Source organism: Centruroides vittatus, unplaced genomic scaffold (genome assembly GCF_030686945.1).
Source record: "Centruroides vittatus isolate TY-2023 unplaced genomic scaffold, ASM3068694v2 scaffold_752, whole genome shotgun sequence".
In the NCBI taxonomy this organism is placed as follows: Eukaryota; Metazoa; Arthropoda; class Arachnida; order Scorpiones; family Buthidae; genus Centruroides; species Centruroides vittatus.
In genome coordinates, this window is record NW_027122716.1 from 2,684,702 (window position 1) to 2,705,778 (window position 21,077).

The following is a 21,077-nucleotide window of genomic DNA, read 5'->3' on the forward strand; positions in this document are numbered from 1 at the left end:
CTTAAATAAATTATTAATTAGTCTTTAGTTTTAAGTATTTTTGTATTGTATTATTTATTATTGTTGAAACTTCAGCCAAATATGTTACATTTGTATGCCCACTTGTATATTTTATGGTAGTGTTTTTGAATCTAAAGCGTAAGTATACTCTTCAGGAACCTGTTTGCACACTATTTTTTTTTTTATAAATAAAAAAAAATAATAAATCGTTTTCTCTTGTGTTGTTGTACTTCTAGATTATTTTCGCTCTGAGAAAAATTGTTCTCTCAGGAATTGGTAGCTTCTTCAATATCATAAAATGGAATTTTTTAAAAATTTTATAAGTCTTCCTACATTTTATTTTTATGTAATTTTATCCACTTGTGTGGCATATTTTTTGGGAGGGGGTTTAATCTAATATTTTACATTTAAAATACAAAAGAAATTTTGTACAGTGGAGCGTCGCCGAAATAAGGGGGCGAAATACTTTCGGATAACCGATCACACTCAGTAGGGAAGGAATAAAAAGATATCTTAATAAAAAAATATTTTAAATAGGTAAAGGATAAGGAATATAGGGAAAATAATAAAAAAATAGCTTAAATATTCGTCGAGAAAATCATCCACAATCGTTATCACGTGACGGCTGGATGGTTAACACTGTACGTGGGGCCCTCTAATCCAAATTTGCCTAGGCCCTATGAAGGTATAACGCACCACTGAGGTACAGTACAGTGGAATTTCGCTTAACGAGCATAATACGAGTCTTACTCGTAATGCGTAACACTCGTTAAGCGAAACGATTTTTCCCGTTGAAATTAATGTAAAATACGCTAATGCGTTCCGCGCCGAAAAAATGTTCAAATGTTTTATGTGTAACATTTATTCAAAAAAATATTTAATTATAGCCTTTACATAACCCAATAATTTGGCATATCGTTTGGCGTGTTTATTGTATAACGGGCTATGGTTGTTGATGTTTATAAGTAATATGTGTGAACACAAGTTTGGAAAAATATGTGATCGCAAGCGACACTAAGATGCTAGCGGAACGAGTGCTAAACACAGACTGATGGAACATGCCGCATGCGCACAATTCGGGTCTTTCCCTCTCCTTGTCACTCGTTATGCGAAACATCGTTCGTTAAGCGAGGCAAAGTTTTATAATTTCTTTGCTCGTTGTGCGAGGTGCTCGTTAAGCGAGGTTTAACTGTACTATATCTTTCGGCGAGTGATTCATACGGATATGTCGGACTCTTCCCTCCAATTCGGTCTCTTCGTTGTGGATGTAGCCAAACCCATAATGGGCTTGTAAAAATGGCACTCTTAGTACCCATAAGACGGAAAGAGTTAATAAATAAATATGTTCCATTAATTTTTTTTTAAAATATTTAATCTTGTAAACGAGAAATTAGGGTTTGCTGTCAGGAATTTCGTAATTATTAATCACTGGTTATAAACAAATTTAAAAATGTGTCTTGCATACAAAATACCATTTAATTCACGCTGTTTGAGTAAGAGAACAGACAAATAGACCGATGTTTTCTAGTGAACCTGCTGTATATTGATGCGGGTACCATTTCAATAATAACTGTTACTTTTAATATTATTCTTTTTTCAAACTAATAATAGGTAATAATATGAATAGAGAATACCGAAATTTTAAGTTAAAAATAAAAATATTTTTATTGATATTAAATATTAAATAGTAATATAAATTCGTGGGAAGAGATCCCAGAGAGGTTTGACCTATATCCAGCTGACATGTACTATATATTAATGGTAATTTTTTACAGTATGATGTGGTAACATGTCTAAAATTAAATATAAAAGAATATCACAATCAAATCAAATTTATTGATGCATAACAAAATATCAAAAATAAATAAACTTTCAATTAGAAGTTCAGACTATTTACAAAAATATAATTTTCGAATCTATCCATTAATCCTTTAACACAACCACAGAAGTACCCGTTACATTGGTTTCAATAAAAACAAATAATAATAGGTTAAAAACTCACAATATTAAAAACCACAAGTAAATCTTCTCTGTGTTTGTCTTAAAGGGTTAATAGATAGACTCCAAAATTATATTTTTGTAAATAATCCGAACTTCTGATTGGAAGAAAAATATCTTGAGTTCACCATTAAATAAATAAACATTAATAGAAGAACATGATGATCCTTTTTCAGCTCTCTCTATACAAGAAAAACAATAAAAAATATATACCAAATTTATAATTAAAATTTCCTGTAAGGTATAGAAATGAAGTTTTCTGATAATTTATTAATACTGAAAAGTTATTGAATGATCAACATTTTCAGTTTGGATCTCTTACAATGAGACAGAAATAGAAGGGGACCAGATACAAGATACTGAGAGATCTTCAAAATTTAATCTTTAATGTTTAAACACACAAAAAATTTTTTGTAGATGGTTAAAAATCTGTTTTCACTAGTTTTATTGATTTTATCCAAGTATTTTAATGGCTTTCAGTGAGTTATGGATGGCATGTTTGCATTTGCTTGAAGCTCCGTCTCACTTCTCTCAGGACTTCAATGAGTTGAAATGTTCTATATTCTCTTTTATATAATTGTCTTCATATTTATTTAGAAAATTTATGATTTGATTTTTAAAAAATGATAAATTAATTATATTTGCAAAATTTATTTAAAAAAAATTTTCTCATTGCATTATTTAAGCAGAGAAAAAATATCTCAGCACATACACAAGATTTTCCATAAAGAATATATATACATTCTTTGAGTTTTAATAACTTTTATCTTTATTTTTTCGATTTTAATTTAATAATTTTATAATTTAAAGTAACTTATTTTCGATTTCTTGACTTAACTGATAGTGTTTTAGTTTTACTTTGAGTAAATTATCAGCCAGTTAAATGTATTAATTAATAATATATAATTATTTTAAAGATTTAATAACAAATTTAATATAAAATTAATATAACTATATTGATGTTTTGGAACTAAATTCTTCTTTTTTTTTTTCTTATATTTCTTCCTTTTAAATTGGATCTGTCAGACAATTTATTGTAAAGCTTTCTAAAGACTTAATCTTTAGATAACCTAGTTTTGTTTTTTAGTAAATAAACTGATGATAAAATCAAAGAAATTGTATTTGGGAATAAAAAATTTTCACTTATTTAATAATTTAAATAAATGGAAAAATAAAAGCAATATGTAAAAAATGACAACAGATATATATAAAGTCAAATAACTAGATATAACATAATTCACTTATTTCTCATCTTAATCTCCTGTTATTTAAATTGATTACCAGAGAAAAATATATATTTATCAACAATAATTTCTTCAGATTTGTTTAAATACTTACATAAAAAATTTAAGCAATTTTATATTGTATAAAGTAAAATAAATAAATACGTTTCCAAATTTAAATTTATTTTACTTCCATTTATAAATTTTAAATTTTATCAATAAGAGAACTGAAACAACATTTTATTTCTTCACAGTAAGCTATGTTGAACATATGTTTAAAATTTAAATCTCAATTTCCTATTGGATTATCAGATTGTCTCCAAAGACAAATCCATGGAGTGATTTTCTATAAATCAAGAAAAATTAAAATTAAAATATATATATATTAAAAATTTATTATAATCTTTACTAAATCTATGATGATTTTTTTTATTAATAAATGATTTTTTTCTGTGTAATAAAGGCAAGTTTAAGGCCAAGTGGCGCTATCTCCAGAAGAATTTTTTTTTTATTACACCTTTTGAATATGATTTATGTTACTATTTTTTAAAACTAATCTTAATACATTAATTCGTTCTGCTTGACATTTTTAAAAAAGTAAATAACAAAGGTTTTAAAATATAGTACAGTAAATGTATACAGTACACACCATACTTTTAAATTTAAGAATTGATTTTCGTTAATTAAGTATTGTTCGGTGCTAATGAACTTTTTTTGGGGGGTTGTTGGGTTGTTTACACGGTATTTCGCGCCAATTAAACTATTTTTTAATCATTAAAAATCGTGCGTTAAACCGTTAAAACGATTACACCAGATTATATAATATTCTCAAAATATTTATCTTTGTAATAAATTTTTAAACAGTTTAGTTTATTTATCACAATTTAATGACAAAACTAAACATGTAATAATTTTAAGAATCGTTAAAACTTTTATATAAGTAAACACAAATGTTACAGAAACGGGGTGATATTTATTTTAAGAGTCAAATATCTGTCGCTAGATGGCATTACGGTGTTAGAACATTTCTTTCCCCTCTGTGTTTAAATTAATTTAATTTAATTTTATTTAATTTTTATAGATAAAATTAGTAAACATACGTGCCGATGATATCGTCGACGGTAATCCGAAATTAACTCTAGGCCTCATTTGGACAATCATTTTACACTTTCAGGTAAGTTTATGTGTTTACATAAGATATTTTCAAATTTGCTTCTGTTTAATTAGGAAAAAATTAAAAAATATGATGTCAATTTAAATGTTAAAATTATATTTAGTTTTTGAAGATAAACTAAGTTAAAATATATTAAAAAATTAATTAATTTTTAATTTGGTTTTCATGTGGTGTGAGGCAAAATAGAATTGTGTAAGAAAAAAAATGGCGGCGCTAAAAATAGCGCAGAAATCGATTTATTTACTTTTTCCTCGCGTTATTTAATGAAAGTGATATTAAAAAAAATTATAAATAAAAAGTTGATTTAAATATATAAAATGTATTTAATTTTTTACATCCTGGTGATATTAGAGAATAAAATTTATATAATGTATTATAATTATATGCAGGGCATTTTTGTGGTTATGCCTACATCAACCCTGTTTTAATTATATAAGGACATAATGGGCTCCCCTACCTTTAATTTACTTATTTTTAATTTTTATTTTTAAACGTTAAAACTATATTTAAAAACTTTTAAAATTAAAAATAAAAGGATTATTTAAATATTTAATTTTTGGCCATTATTCAGCATTAGAGAAGGTTCAATTTCTCAATTTCTTTCTTGAGGCCTGATTCAGATTGGAATTTCATACAAATTTTTTAATTAGGTATTAAGAAACTGTTGTGCAGATATCTCTACTTGTAACATAAATCTGTTTCAAAGTAAAAATTTTGATATTTTAAATATTAAAAGCTGAAAAAAACAGCATCAAAGATACGCCGTAGTGTTTTTTTTAATAAAGGAAAGACAATTTATTTATTCTTCTTTCTAGAAAAATGCCCTTTTTTTATATGTATTACCTATTTGCATATTATATATAATGTGTAAATTAAACCTTCGAAACTTATCTGAAGATTACAGATGCTAACTCGTTCAAAAAACTCTAGTAACTTGAAAAAAGTTGAAAGCCATCAAATAAGCTGGATGTAAGAAGTTGTAGAGAGAATTAAAAAGAAAAAAACTAAAAAAATAAAGGAAATTTCTCGTTCATTAAGTCTTCTAAAAAGTTTAAATGGAAACTTAAATGTATGAAATTACGCATTTTCGAATACGAATTAGTGTTTTCCGCTTGGAAAGATAAAAAAACAAAAACAAAATGGCGACTTTTTCTAAGTAATTGTAAAGTAGCAGAAATGTTAAATAAAATGGTTTGAGAATAGGGGGGAACTTTTATATAAAAGTTTTGAAATGTGACCTTGAGTCATTTTGGAATTTAGCAATGATTTTTACATCGTAAAGAAAACAGTATTTATCTATCCCTGATGTCTGGAAATTAATGGATTGGGCGGAGTTTCGTTTTACAAGGATGGAAATGGAACAATAAAGGATGGTGCCCTGTGTCTCGACTGCCATCACTAGACTGATTTTCGCGTCCTACATATCTATCATTGTGTGTTTTTATTATTTTTTCGCATAACATCGCCAACACGTTTTGCTTTTTATTCTCCAATTTCGCAAAACGGATGGGCGAATAAAACGCAAATCGGGTGTGGCTGTTAAGGATACGTCTGCGGCACCTGTTGACATTTAAAAATCTATCTAGGCATTTTTTGATAAAAATTTCCAACCACCGTACTAGCTAAACTACCTCCGAAGCGCCCACGTTTCGCGTCTAGCTCCGGGGAACTGGTCCCTCCTGCCGTGGGTGTCTACGGAGGCAATTCTCTCGGCCTTGAAAGGGTAAATAAGGAAAAAAAAAACTTCTTTAAATAATAATTAAAAGTTTAATGCATCGAAAAATTGCATTATTTCATTATATAGTGGAGCATCTTTATCTTTATTAAAGTTACTATTGTAGATGGATCTTCCTCTCGCGTCGTCTCGCGAAGCGACGCTCATTGTTGTTTAATAGTTGTTCTGTTTTATAAAACACAACTATTTAATATAGTTTAATATAACTGTTAATATCTTCTTGTCATAAAAGCATATAACCATTTTCCAGAATGACTTTTTCTTAACAGAGAAGATAATACAAGTAGGTGTGAACGCGACGCGACGAGGGCGCGCGGCTGCGCATATTAAATGATAAAACAACCGAGATAAGAAAATTATTTTATTAAATCAATACATAAACTTCAATTTAAGTTTTAGAGTTCATGATATCACGATGATAATCATTGAATAGAAAGTAGAAGGAACAAATATAACGCGTATCACCGTCTAACGTCACACCTGTACACTCGGAACAGGTGGTGCCTCCTGGCGTATGCATTCGGGATGTCTGCTTTACCTGGACGGTCCGATACACAATAGTTTCTGATAACACATTCACAGCTACAGTTTCCTGTGTTTACAAATATTTCCGAAACCTCTACCTTGTCGGGAATGTGTATGATGGGACTATACCAAAGTGTCGGAGGGTTTGCGTGGGACAAAACTGTTCGTAGCCAGCCGAGCCACGCATACAGGTCACACCATACATGGAGCGAAACCCGTCAGGCCAGTTCGACTCTACTAAGGCGTATTTAACGTGATGACGCCATAGTCGGCGGCACAGTGAGTGAGTGAGTGACTATGTATTCGTTTGTGAGAGGAGCTCGTCTTTTCGTTAAAGGTACGAGGGACAGAGACGACGCCGATAATGTACCCGATCCCGGCGATCAGTTGGAGCCCGATCGTGCTCTTGTACATGCGGTCTATCATCAGACCAAAGCCCAAATGGCTTCGGCTTCTCAGGAATCCAAAGAGGTGTATAGAACCAATCACGTGCGTAGCGGATTGAGGACCGTACACACATCTCGCGTCATACGCAAGACCACGACGCTAACAAGAGCGGAACATAAAACGTTAGCGGATTCTTCCGTCCACTCGACGAGAAACGAAGGTACACAAACACTAGCACTGCCCAAAAGATCGACCGAAACTAAAAGGACCGTAAACAAAACTTCAGAATCCAGAAAGAAACTAAAGGTGGGATATTATATGTTATATATGTCTATGCGTACATAAATTTTGCATAATTTTAACATTGGTTACGGTCCGACTGAGCCACTTCCGGTCGGTGCAGGAAGTTGACCTTAAGAGTTGTTGTGTTGTCTGTTATCGCGCACGCTCTGAAATATACAATATAATCTGTATCACATGGCCCAAATTTGGTAATAGACAAGTTTTGTTGACTGTTTTTTAACGTCAAACGTCACACTCGTGGGATGATTTTTGCATATTTTTACTTTAAGTATATAATAAAATTTGACAGAAAACCGGTTTCCTATTAAACTTTTACAGAAGTAGATTGCTTTAGTTTTGCTCAATACCTGCAGCTGTTAAAATTTCGTATGGTTTATTAAAGGTAAAAATCGACTGTCGTTAATTCTTCTGCCACGTTCTTAAATTTGATACATAAAAAGAGTGTTATGAAAATGATTTTACCCCTGTACAGTTTTTTTTAATCTTTTAAATATATTTTTCCTCAGCAGCTTGTAACAAAGAGAGGGTTTTATACACCTTTTTTTATGAATTGAGGTCATGTTGGCACACAAACAATTTTATCTCTCTGATATGGAATTTATTTTTCGTGTTTAAATGGATGAATGAATTTATTCTGAAGTTAGCCTCTTTTGAATTCATTTTGCAATATTTTTAAAAGTCTGTAAATGTTTATAATGAAGAGTTATCACTTCCCTTAATGCGTTAAATTAATCAGAATAATTTATATATTAAAAAGTTTTACAAACGAAGAAAAAATCATGTAAAAAGTAACTTTATTCTAAATTCTTACATTTTTAAATCAAAATAACTTATATAATTTTTTAGTTTAAAAAATAATTAAAGTAGAATAATTTTTTTTTTTTCAATTTTATATGAAATGGTTTTAATTTTATGTAATTTTTTCATATTATGATGAAGCATTCTTTATCCGATTTGTAAGATTCCATGACTTTTAATTCTGTTCTGTACTGGTACAATATAATCGAAGCAAAATATCTTTTAAATATTTAAAATATTTTGAAAAATGTATAAAAAAAGAAAATATTTTAGCATAAATGTACAAAAATATAACTATTATTTCACGAATTGTAATTTAGGTCAATAGTAACTTATACAACCAAATTAAACAAACAATAGAATAAAGTTTCGTAATTGTTGATTTTTTTACCACTGGTAAATCTTAAATTATTAACTGACGTTAACAATAAAAATTTATGAGATTAAAATTTTTAAATAAATATATTTTTACATCGTTAGCAGAGTTAATTAACTATCAAAAAGTTTGCGTTTTATTTAATTGCATTCTGATGACTATGTAATCTGTTCCACTAATATTCTCTAATTGCATTGTTCTCCTCGTTAATTTTTTTCCACTCTTAAAAGGAGGAAAAGTGGAGTCCACTTTGGCAAAACTTTAAACGCAGACCCTACTCACGAAAGCATAATACTTTCACACTGTCATTTATACAGCCTGTACTTTTTCTGATTTGCATTGAAAGCATATGAATAAGCTTATGTTTTTAAGAAGAGAAAAAATAAATACAAAGTAATATAAAATATACAACTACCGATTTATTTTTCGCTATGAAGAATTTATATATAACTTTAATATCATATATTATAGAATCAAAGTGTGAAAGGTTTAACTGTTATTGAATAAAAAATTATTTAGAATATTTTTAGAAATTAAGCATTCCATCCTCAGCTGTCAAACAATAATAGTCTGTTGCTTTGTAGAATATATATACCAGCTCCAAAATTTGTTAAACAACTTTCGGTAATTCAAAGATTAAACTTTAAGTGAGTCTACGACAATCGGGAAGAGAGCGAAAACGAATTTTTAAAACGTAAATCATGATTAACACAACCATATTTAAAAATTATTTCTTTCTTGTTCAAGCTTTCTGAAATAATTCTGTTAATTCTTTACAATAATTATTTTATTTCCTATTAAATTAGAAACGTAACTACTACTAATAATATTTACAACCATATTTGTTGATAATTTTATTTATTATTTTATATTTAACTTTTTAAATTGAATATTCACATCTATAAGCTAATCATATATAAATATTGAAAATAAAAAAGTAAATTTCACAGATCTATCTACATAATTTATTTGAAAAGTAACTTTTTCAATTACTGAATTAGGCGAACTTGTTACAGATTTTCTACGTTGTGAATCTTTCATGAATGTAAAAAGTTAATAAGTAGTTAACATAATAATTAACATAAATTTGTTTAAATGTTGTAATTAATTGAATAATTTGATTAATATTTCTTATTTATCCTGTACAGTTTTGTTAGTTTTTCTTTTTATTTTATCGTGTATTAATCTAAAAGAGGCTAAGGTCACATATGCTGTTCCATTACTAAATACTTTTCTTGTTGTCAATAAGAATTAGTAATTGACTTAATGATTATGTAAATAAAATATTACTGTTTTAAAAACACCATACAATTCTTATATAGAAAAACTTTTGTTATGAACTGTTAGAGATTAAGAGATTTTAATGTTGTTAATTTTTTATGATAGTATATTAAAAAAAATCAAATGCATAGAATTCTAAATTATATCTTTTGATATTTTATTATTTGCAAATTTAAAATTAAATTTAAAGGAAATTATACTTGTTTCAATTATTTATTTAAATGGAATTCAGCTTAAAATACATTTATCATAACTGTAAATTTTGTCTTGTACATAATATATTGAATGTATTGTAACAAAGCTTTTGTTTATGGTATATAATGAAGTATATGTAATGATTATTTTAATTATCCTTGCCAAGATTTTTCTTTAAATAAAAGTAAATGTTGTGTCATACTTTTAATAATGAGTCATCGGAATGTTTAAATTATGCAAAAACAAGACTTTGTGTGTAGATTTTTAAACAAGAATATTTATTCTGTGAATTATTTCTTTATGAAAAGAACATTAATCTGCACCAATGCTTGCCTTGTCGGATCATCTTTATTTCATCAATTCCATAAATAAATATGTTTTGGAAACTTTCTTTCCTTCACAGTATGGCTCTTCCTAGATACATTATTTTTCTCATTTTTTAAATAGTTTTGTAATTTATATAACAAGGTTTAGATTTTACTTACATTTTCCTTTGTTTTTTTATCAACAAGACATCTCTGCAGTAAATTCCTTTAAAGTGGTGATAAATTTGTTTAAAAATTTATTTATTCTTTCTTCCAGATTGTAAAATTAAAGGAATTACATATTTGGATCTGTTGTTTTGGAATTATTGAGGTGACTAAATTTCTCACTCTACTCTCTTCCTGCCAAACTTGTGTTTATTTTTAATTTCTCCCCCTGAATAGCATAGGGTTTTAGTTGATGCAAAAATGATAAATTACAACATTGTATTTAAAAATATAAAAATAATGTATCTCAGGAAGTGCCATACTGAGGAGAGAAAGTTCCCAAAATGTATATACAGTATGACATTCATGAAATAAAGATGGTCTGACAAGGCAAGCATTGATGTGGATTAATGTTCCTTTCCTAAAGAAATAATTCACAGCATAGATAATCTGCAATCTTTCCAATGAAGGTTAGATGAATAAAGAAGAAGATTTTTTGCTTTTTAAATAAACTAGAATTTATTATTTCTGTATTGCATTTAAAAAAAAATATGAGCAAAAATAAATATTGCCAGTTATTTCACTGAAATATTGTCAAATTCAGTTTTAAAGTAATGAAGGAACAATAAGAAGTACTTTGATTTACAGAAAACTGTGTTTATAGATCTTAAATGGCAGATATTATGAGTTGATCAAAGTAATAAATAAAAGGTTTTCTGGTTAAGCTTTCAATTTTTTTGTTTTTTGCAACACTTAGCTTTAAATAAAAAATAATGTTCAGCATAATTTTACGTATTCCTGTGTGTGTTAAAAAGAATTTTGTGTTTTCAATTGTATTTATTAATATGATATAATGTAGTCTTGGAGTTTACAAGTGTTTTTTTTTAATAAGTTTATCATAAGCATGAAAAAATTACCAGATTGGAAAAATCATTGCCATGTCATCAATTGGCTTGAAATCTATAATGAATTGCCAGACCTGGTAATATTGCCCTGTTCCCACTATCCACTTAATAACTTAAAAACAAAATGCTTACACCCATAAAAATGTAGCATCTATATTTAGCTGTTAGACTCCATATTATCCAGATAAATCTTGAATTTTAAGTTTTGTTCTTGCTTCATACATCCATTTTTGGATAAATCAGCTTTACCTTCCTGTGATTTGGATAAAATTTGCTTATACAGATAAAGTTCAAAATTAATAGATTGTTACTTGCTTTATCTGATTCATAGACTTTAGCCATAACATTTATACAAGGCTTGACTGCCCATCGGGGTACTAGGCTTTCCACGGTGAACAGTCATCTTCAGAGGGCCAATAGACCATTGTTTAAAAAATTAGTATAAGATAATAATATAATAAGAATAAAACACAGCACTAAATTTTTTGGAATTCATTATTATTATTATTATTATTCCTTATTTATACTTGTCATCAGAAAAAAAATAAAGCAATTATGGATGAAATGAGCAATAGCAGTAATTTATTAACACATGTTAATGCAACATGTTTTAATTGATATATTAATTTTATATTTATGTATTGTAGCATAGTGTAATAAATATAAACATTTTAAAATTATAATGTTTTTAATGGCTATGTGCCTATATTTTATCTTTTCCCTTGGCCTGATTCTCTGTCCAGTCCAACTCTGCTGCATATATATATATGTATGTACTGTATGTATGTAACAAGACATGTCTGAATATTGAATACAAATACTGAATATATTCCTTCCTTCACAGTCTTCCTAAAAATAGTGTTATGATGTTGTGTCAGGTATCTTTACATTTATTTAGTTATTATACTTGAACAAATTGATAGATATCTGATTCATTAATTGTTGGTTATATAAACTGCCTTACCTATTCATAGTTAACAGCTAAATTTGTGAAATTTATTCTTATATTATTCTTACTAACAAGTACACACAAATTGCATTTTGGTTCAAAATTTTGAAGTATTTGTATTTCGTATACAAAAATATTCAGAATTACAATTAAAATTGAATAAACTTTTTAAAATAAAAATATATAAAAACAAAATTACATGTTATTAGCTTATAGAATAAATTTCAGTAATATATGTAAATGAATTTTAACAAATTTAAACATATTTTAAATTTTATTATTGTAAATAAACATTTGAAAATATGATTTAACTTAGGGTTATAAATTTGAAAAGGTCTTAAGAGTTAGATCAAAACTTGGACTTTATACCTCATAAATATTTCACATCTTATTATCAAAACAGTATTTAATTGTAATGATCTTGCTGTCAAAACAATGAAATATTTATTTATTTCTTATTCATCTACATAACAAATGTCATTAGAAATTATTTATTCAAATTTTTCATAAACATTAATAATTAGCAAGTAAGAAATTAATATTTATTTTGATGCTATTTCTATCAGAATTATATTTTCTTTGATCTATATCAAAATTATATGTAATGATAGGGTTCAAATTCAATTCATTATAGAATGAGTTCACTGATCTTTATAGAAACAATTTATACACCCCATTTTGAATAAAGCAAAGACAGAATTTTGAATTAATCAAATTTATAAAATATACTATTACAAATTATTCAGAATTGTAAAAAATTCTAATATAATTGATTCACTAATTTAATAAGAAAAATAATATGATTATTTTGTTTATTATTTTTTAGATTTCTGATATTATCACAGGCCATACAGATGATAATCTTTCCGCACGTGAAGCTCTTCTTCGCTGGGCTCAACGTACTACAGACAGATACCCTGGTGTAAAAGTTACAGATTTCACTAGTAGTTGGAGAGATGGTTTAGCTTTTAATGCCATAATACATAGAAATAGGTATTGTTTTTATAGAGATTTAATTTAAATATTGTTTTAGAATTAATTTAACTTAAAATATGTTGATTAATTGATTTTTGACAGATCAGGAATGTTTTTTTTTTAATTAATAGATCAATTATAAGCTTCAAAATAAAATATTAAATTATTGAAATTACAATGATTGTTCAGTTTCTCATCTTATTTCTTAAATAATATTTATCAATAAAGAATAATTATTTATCAAATAAATTAAAAGATATATAATTATTATTTAGGAAAGTAAAATATTTTGCATTTGCAAATCAAAATAAAAAATAAAAGGAATTAAAATGTGGTTCAAATATACTGCATTTCAAAGATTTAAGTAGTAATACTGTGGTTTAAAAATATTTATCTTTCATAATTTTTTTAGCTAATCACAACTAAAATAAACTTGATATATTTTGAACTTATATATTCATACAAAACATGTAATTCTAGAAAATTTCTTTTCTTGTTTTAATCCTGATATTTTTGACGTGGGTGGAATTAAAAATGTCAGTAGGGCGGATCTAGCTCAAGGGCCAGCTCTACCCACTACTGATAGGATATTGATTTTGTAGTCAAAATAATTTTTTTATTTCAAAACAAATTTGGAAATAGGGTTAATTCAATTGTTTTCAGAATTTCATTATAATTTATTTATTAAAAATAATTTAAACTATCCACATTACATAATTTATAAGAACATTAATAAATAAAATAAATAATTTTATTTACGAATGTTGAGTGAATTTGGCACCATTTTAATAACGATAATGTTATTCCTTAGTTCAGGAAATCAAATTGTTTTTTATTTAGAAACATTTTTGTTCTTTTTTAGCTTCAGTTTTCCAAAATGGAATGTATAATTTGTTATCAAGTGTTACTAAATCTAAACATTAACTTCATGTTCTACTTTGAATGTAGTTCTTTCTTAATATCAAATATTTTAAAATTTTATAACTGTTAACTTTAAATACTTTTAGTACATATGTTTGAAATATATTTAAAATTAATTATTTCAGGCCTGACCTGATAGATTTTAGATCTTTAAGAAACAGGACAGCTAGAGAAAATTTAGAAACTTCATTTTACATCGCTGAAAAAGAATTTGGTGTTACTAGGCTACTTGATCCAGAAGGTTTGTATTATAATTATCTTAGTTTAAATTTTTAATAATCAGTCATTTAATTTAAAATAGTTTAAATCACAGACTCTATCTTTTGTACATATTGATACAATTGAAATGGTTGCCTTGCATTCTTTATTCCACACCCAGACCTGTTTGGAGGAAATAATTGTCTCTGTGTTCACATAGTGTGACAAATTAAACACTTTTTCTTCTGCTTCATGTAAAAATATAAAAACTTCCAATCAAAATAATTTTTTTTTTCAATTAAAAAAATATTTATAAATGATCTATTTATTTAAAAGTTTCATTTATAAATTTGATTAATTATTATTTTAATTTTTTTATGTTATTTTTATATATTATAATTTATATGTAATTTTTTAAAAATTTATCACATGAATACAAATTCATATGGTAAATTAAATTTTATTATTAATTTTTATTCTATCAATTTTTTTATTTGACTTTTTATTTTTTGCACTTATGAAACTAGAAATATACAAACAGAATTTTAAATAATTCATTACAAATTAATAGTTTTAAAAACAATAATATAATTTATTTTTAGATGTCGATACACCTGAACCCGATGAAAAATCTCTCATCACTTACATATCTTCCTTGTATGATGTCTTTCCAGAACCACCAGCATATCATCCTTTTGCTGATGATGTAAGAATTTTTACATAATTTTCAAATTTATTATTAATTTTAATATTTAGAAAATTCACATTATATAAAGATCAATCTTATAATTAATAATATTTGAACACCTCTCTCTATCCATTAGATAATATTTAAACCTTTTATTTTGAAGTATTTTAAAGATAACATGCTTTCCAATTTATCTTAGAATAGATGGATATAATTAATATAACAAATTTTGGTTAATGTAACCCTTGGTGCCAAGATGGCGGCTCTTCTCTGATTCCAGCAAAGAAACAGTGGGACGCACGTTCTAACCTAACCTAACCTGTTCTAATAAATTACCATAGTTATTAGCAACCGAATTATTAGAATAGGTTAGGTTAAGTTAGAACGTGCGTCCCACTGTTTCCTTGCTGGAATCAGAGACGAGCTGCCATCTTGGCACCAAGGGTTACATTAACCCAAATGTTAACAACATAAGGGAGAAAAATTTAATTCGCTTCTTATTTACTTATTAAAATTTAATTGAAAATACTTAAAAATAACATTGTTGAAGAGAATCGTTTGTAATTAATTTTATCATTTTGAAGTAAAATAATGTTTAGATGTATTTAGTTATAAGTATAAACAATAAAAGGAATAAATTTTATTTATGAACTTTCCATTGTGTTGAAACTTGGTGATGCAAAGAGATGGAGGATTAGAAATTGTCAGTTAGATTTGATTTTTTAAACTATTATTAAATACTTATTATATTTTCTATGGTAGCTGTATTATATGTTGATCTAGTAATAGTCTCTTTAATCCGAAAAATTGACGGTAGACTGTCTCACATCTTAACAGGCAATAAAGGAGTTTGAACCTGTTAAGCTGTGAGATAGTCTACCGTCAATTTTTCGGATTAAAGAGACTATTACTAGATTATTATTAAATACCTTTAATATTAAATTCTTTAAAAGAATGGTATTTTAGTAATGCAAAGTTACGATAAGGGATTATTTAAATTTTCTCCTTAAACAAGAAATGAGAGTTTGAAAATATTACAGTTACTTCATTATTTCAGTTTTGGTGATATCTGGAGTAAAATAAATGTATCATATTTTAGTGTTAATCTAATAAAAGTTGTTGTTTAGTTTGAAGTTTTGATATCATTATTTACAGTACTTATTTTTATAGCAATTAATATAGTTCTACTATTGTTTATTAAGTTAAAAAGATCTTACTATTGTTTATTATTATTTTTCAATATTTAAAAAATTTTTTAAATAAATATTATTTAATTTCTTATATTTATAAAAAAAAATAACTTTATGTAGCTAACTTTATACAGAATATTTTATATAAAAATTGCAGATATATTTATCTCATTTACATAGAAGCCCAGTGAAATTTAGTCATGCAGAAATTAATTAATAGTTCATTGTAATTCAGAAAATAAATTTTTAAATTTCACAGTTTTTAACTTAACATTTATTTAATGAGATTATTTTTATTTACAAAATTACAATGATCATTTGTGCAGATTAAAAATGTCTTTAATTTGCACAAGTTTTGGACTGTCTAAACTTGGTTTTTATTTAGTTGAAACTAGAGATATTGAGTGATATCTCCAGAGATATAGTTAAAAATAAAATTTTTTATTGCTGTAATTGATAGTAAAGTAATTGTTATCAACACAACAAAACCATTAAAAAGAAATATTGTTTTTTTGGTTACTTAATTAATAAGAAATTGGAACTCAGGCTGTATTCTGATTCCATTAATAACCAAAAATAATAGTAATAACAACCTGATTAGGAAAATTTTAAATTAAAAATTGTTAGATCGAAATTTAAATTTTTATTTTAAACATATGTTGAATTTTTGAAATATGATGAAATATAGTTAATTAATTTGTGTATGAAAAGCATTCATTTATTTTCATCAATTTAAATGAAATAAAAATACCTGCTATTTAAACAAAACGTTCAGAATACTATAGTATTCTTCTGTTATAATCTAAACATGACAAAAAATTAATGATAAACAGAATTTTTGCTGTGAAAAATTTGTTTTAATGTTAACATGTTCAGCTTAGCGTGATGCATTGGAGGTCATATTGCAGTTTTCCTGTAAGTGACATGCATCACAATACATTCCATTTAATCCTGATTTATATGGCTGTTTACTGCAATCATTCTTAGTGCACTGTTTTTAATATCACTTCTTTTTTCTTAAAAAGTCAAATATTTTTATTATTAATGTCGTGAATTTTTGAAGATTTAAAAAATACAAATATAAATAAATATCAACCAGAACCCGATGCATAGTAAATAGACACCTAACAATTGCCATAAATAATCGGGTTATATATTGGAAGTAATAATTATGAATTACAAATAAATTATATCTAAATACAGCCCGATTATTTATGGCAATTGTAGGTGTCTATTTAAAAAATACATTTTTATATATAAATTAAATTATATTGAGTAATAATGTAATCATATTTGATACAACTACATTTATCGCAGTAAAATATTTATTATTTCGTAAACAAGATATATAAAAAAACATGAATTTAGTTTGTTCTTAAATTAATTTAATAGTTAAAACAAAAGAAATTGCAAAAAAATCTGGTCTTTTTCTCTAATATTTAAATCAAACTATACATTTATCCAATCATTACTGCACAGTTAAAATTTAAATTAAATATCTAAATACATATGTAGGCACTTATCAGGTGGTATTGATCATCACCGACTCACACATCTAAAGGAAAAAATATTTACTTTCTACAGAAAAATGTTATGACTCTATAAAGCATCAAAAACTGATGTATCAACATATTAAATTGTTCTCATGCTGAACAAGTTAAAAAGTGTAATTGGAAAAATCTTTAGAAATCAAAACAGTATTACTTAATTCAATTAATATATCATTTCAATTGACTACATATATGGTAAATTTAACAATATTGTGTACTTAGGATGTAAACATTTATTTTAATTATAAATACTTTCTTTATACTGTTTTTGATTTAAACATTAATATAGATAGAAGATAATGTGCTTTGGCTTTGATGTCTTACATTATAATATATTTTTATCAAATATACTTTAATTTTATATATATTTATGCTACAGTTTTTCAATGTGGATTATATATTAGGTAATAAACTATTTATATATGATAACAATTACATGTAGACCAAATATATTAATAAATATATTTTATTTTTCTCAAAACATGAAATAATTCAGATATTATTGAACTAATAATGCTTAATTCTACCTAAATTAAATTTAAAGAAATGTATAAATTGCTTAAATATTTGTAAGAAAAATAGCATTTTGTAAATATGAAAATGAAACGTGAAGAAATTTAGATGTCGTCAGTTTATTGACATATTTTCAATGTTAAAAAACTTGAAAGATATTAGCAAGATGTTGATGTAATAATTAAATTGTATCCATAAATAATTCCAAATAATTCATTATTTAGACATCTTAACTTGCAACATTTATGTGAAATGTTAAATATCCAATGAATATTTATTTGTTCATTGCTATTACGCCACTGGATATACTGTGGTTAGTTTCCAAATACAGTAGAGAGTCGTTTATCCGAATCAATTGGGGATTGGGGTTGTTCAGATAACCGATTATGTACGAAAAAATATATTAACCTGTTCAATGTTAAAATTTTTCCCTGTTGCGTGTTGCTTCGTTTTGAATTTTTCTCCATTGCGTGTCGCTTCGTGTTGAATTTTCGTCGATTTTAAGCTTAACGAAAATTTTTATAATAATAATCGAGGCTATTGTATCGTTAAGAATTATTTCTTTATTTTGTACAAACAAAATAAATATATTGAAAAATATAAAAACAAAAAAATTATACTTTAGAAGTTAATCTAGTATCAAAAAAGCTCGATTCGGCATGACACAGTCCGACTGGAAAGCGTTCGGATAACCGACAGTTCGGATAACCGGGGTTCGGATATACGACTCTCTACTGTATATTGAATATGTCTTAATTCTTAGTTTGAAAAAAGCTATAGAAATAAATTTATGAATAACATTTTAATTTTGGAGAAAAATCATATGTTGTTTATTTTAAAATTATATATTATCTGATATGAATGGAATAAAAACTATTATTGATAGCAAGTTAGAATTAATAATGAACTATTTATATTTATTTAACTACAGTTTATTTAAAACAACAAATCAAAAAAGTATGTTTCTTGTATACGTTATCACTTTGAAGAAACTCGGGTTTAATTCAAATTATCCACAATAAATGAAGAAAAGAAGTAAATAAAAATTGATTTGCAGTATATATAAACTTGAAAAAATAATTGATAGTATATTCAACACATTCTTCTCATATTTCAGTCATAATTTCACTAAGCTTAGATAAAATATTTAACCATTCTCTCAACAGTTCTTCATGGATAGAACACAACTACAAACTTTCTCTACTAGAGTAAATTAGATCCACAAATATCAACAAACTTTATATACAATAAATGAAGACAAAAAGTCTTGAAAGAAGAACCAGAAAGATACATCTTTAACAAAAGTCATCAAACACTTCCAGGATATTCCAAAGAAAACACTCTAATGCAATTTCAAAATATTTGTCACACAGTTTCTTTGTGAACATGCTATAAGTTTAAAATAAAACATGCTTCATTCTCTTAAGTCAATTGCATACAATCTTCCACAGAGTATTATAAAAACTTTTAAACAAAACTTTCAAAATTATGAAAAAGAATTATTTTATTAAAATAAAAATAAATTATTTGTATTAAATTTTAATGCAGAGAAAAATGTTCTATTATGTATTTCTCATGAATACAATTTTAGTGTTTGTTACTTTCTCATCATCTTTCTTAAATGCACAAAAGTTTTATTCAAGATGATTCATTAATATTCAAGAAATATAAATAAAATATTTAAGAATTTAAAATGTAATATTTTAAGTAGCTTTCATTAAGAACTCTAAATAGAAATCGAAATTATACTATTATTATGTATTTAGTAAAATTTATTAAAGTGAAATTCATTTATCATTTTTATGAACATATTTAGCTGATCTTAGTGTTATAATAATTGTAATAAATTATAATATATTTTTATATAATATATTAATAGTTTAAAATCTATTTTTAGGAAAAATTGCGTAGAGTGGAAGAATATAAAGAATTATCCAGCAGTCTATATTTGTGGATGAGGGAATCAATTAGCATTCTTCAAGATCGTAATTTTCCGAATAATTTAGTGGAAGTCAAAGTAAGTTTGAATATTTGATATTAGATGAATTGTAATGTAAATTTAAATTAATTTCTGTTAATATAAATTTATATTATTAAACTTATTTTAATTTATAGTTATTAATATATTAATAAATAATTAATTAATAAATAATGAATAAATTTATATTAATTATATATTAATATAAATTTATATTATTAAACTTATTTTAATTTATAGTTTATTAATTTAGTTTCAGAAAACAAAAATTTTATCATAAAACGTAATGAACATGTAAAAAATAATCTTATTTTCAGTAAATATAAGAATCCTTCAGAAGAAGTGTTAAAAAATATTTAGAGATTCCAAACTTAACGTTGATTAAAGTCCAAAGTATTACAAGAATAATTAATTAATTTTAGTTGAATTTTGTAAACATATATTCAATTACAAGTAATAGTTTCAATTGACTAATATTGTATTTAACGAAGAAAAATAAAACTTATTGAAAGTAGTTCACAAAATCTAACTATAAATAAACAGAAAATATGTTATTAAGTCTTGAATAAGTCTTCTGTTATGTAAAGTTTCTGATAATATTCTAGTAAATATTATCTAGATTGTTCATTATTAATTATTTAAGTAGTTAATCAATTAATATTAAAGATATCAATTCATAATGTAACATTATTTACAACATATAACAACATATTACAACATATAACAATTAATTATTATATAATAT

At 25.7% G+C, this 21,077-nt stretch overlaps 1 protein-coding gene across 8 annotated transcripts in view; it reads left to right on the plus strand.

Moving 5' to 3' along the window:
* shot (dystonin-like protein short stop) overlaps positions 1-21,077 on the plus strand; it is a 161,014-nt gene that overhangs the window by 50,236 nt on the left and 89,701 nt on the right. For 7 of the 8 annotated variants that reach the window (XM_067287921.1, XM_067287923.1, XM_067287920.1 and 4 more), the window contains 5 exons: positions 4,303-4,395; positions 13,146-13,312; positions 14,341-14,456; positions 15,016-15,119; positions 20,252-20,371. In XM_067287921.1, the coding sequence (XP_067144022.1) occupies positions 4,303-4,395; positions 13,146-13,312; positions 14,341-14,456; positions 15,016-15,119; positions 20,252-20,371 (600 nt within the window). Of the gene's footprint in view, positions 1-4,302; positions 4,396-6,584; positions 7,349-13,145; positions 13,313-14,340; positions 14,457-15,015; positions 15,120-20,251; positions 20,372-21,077 lie in introns of those variants that run through there. The other variant, XM_067287924.1, reaches the window with a different exon arrangement.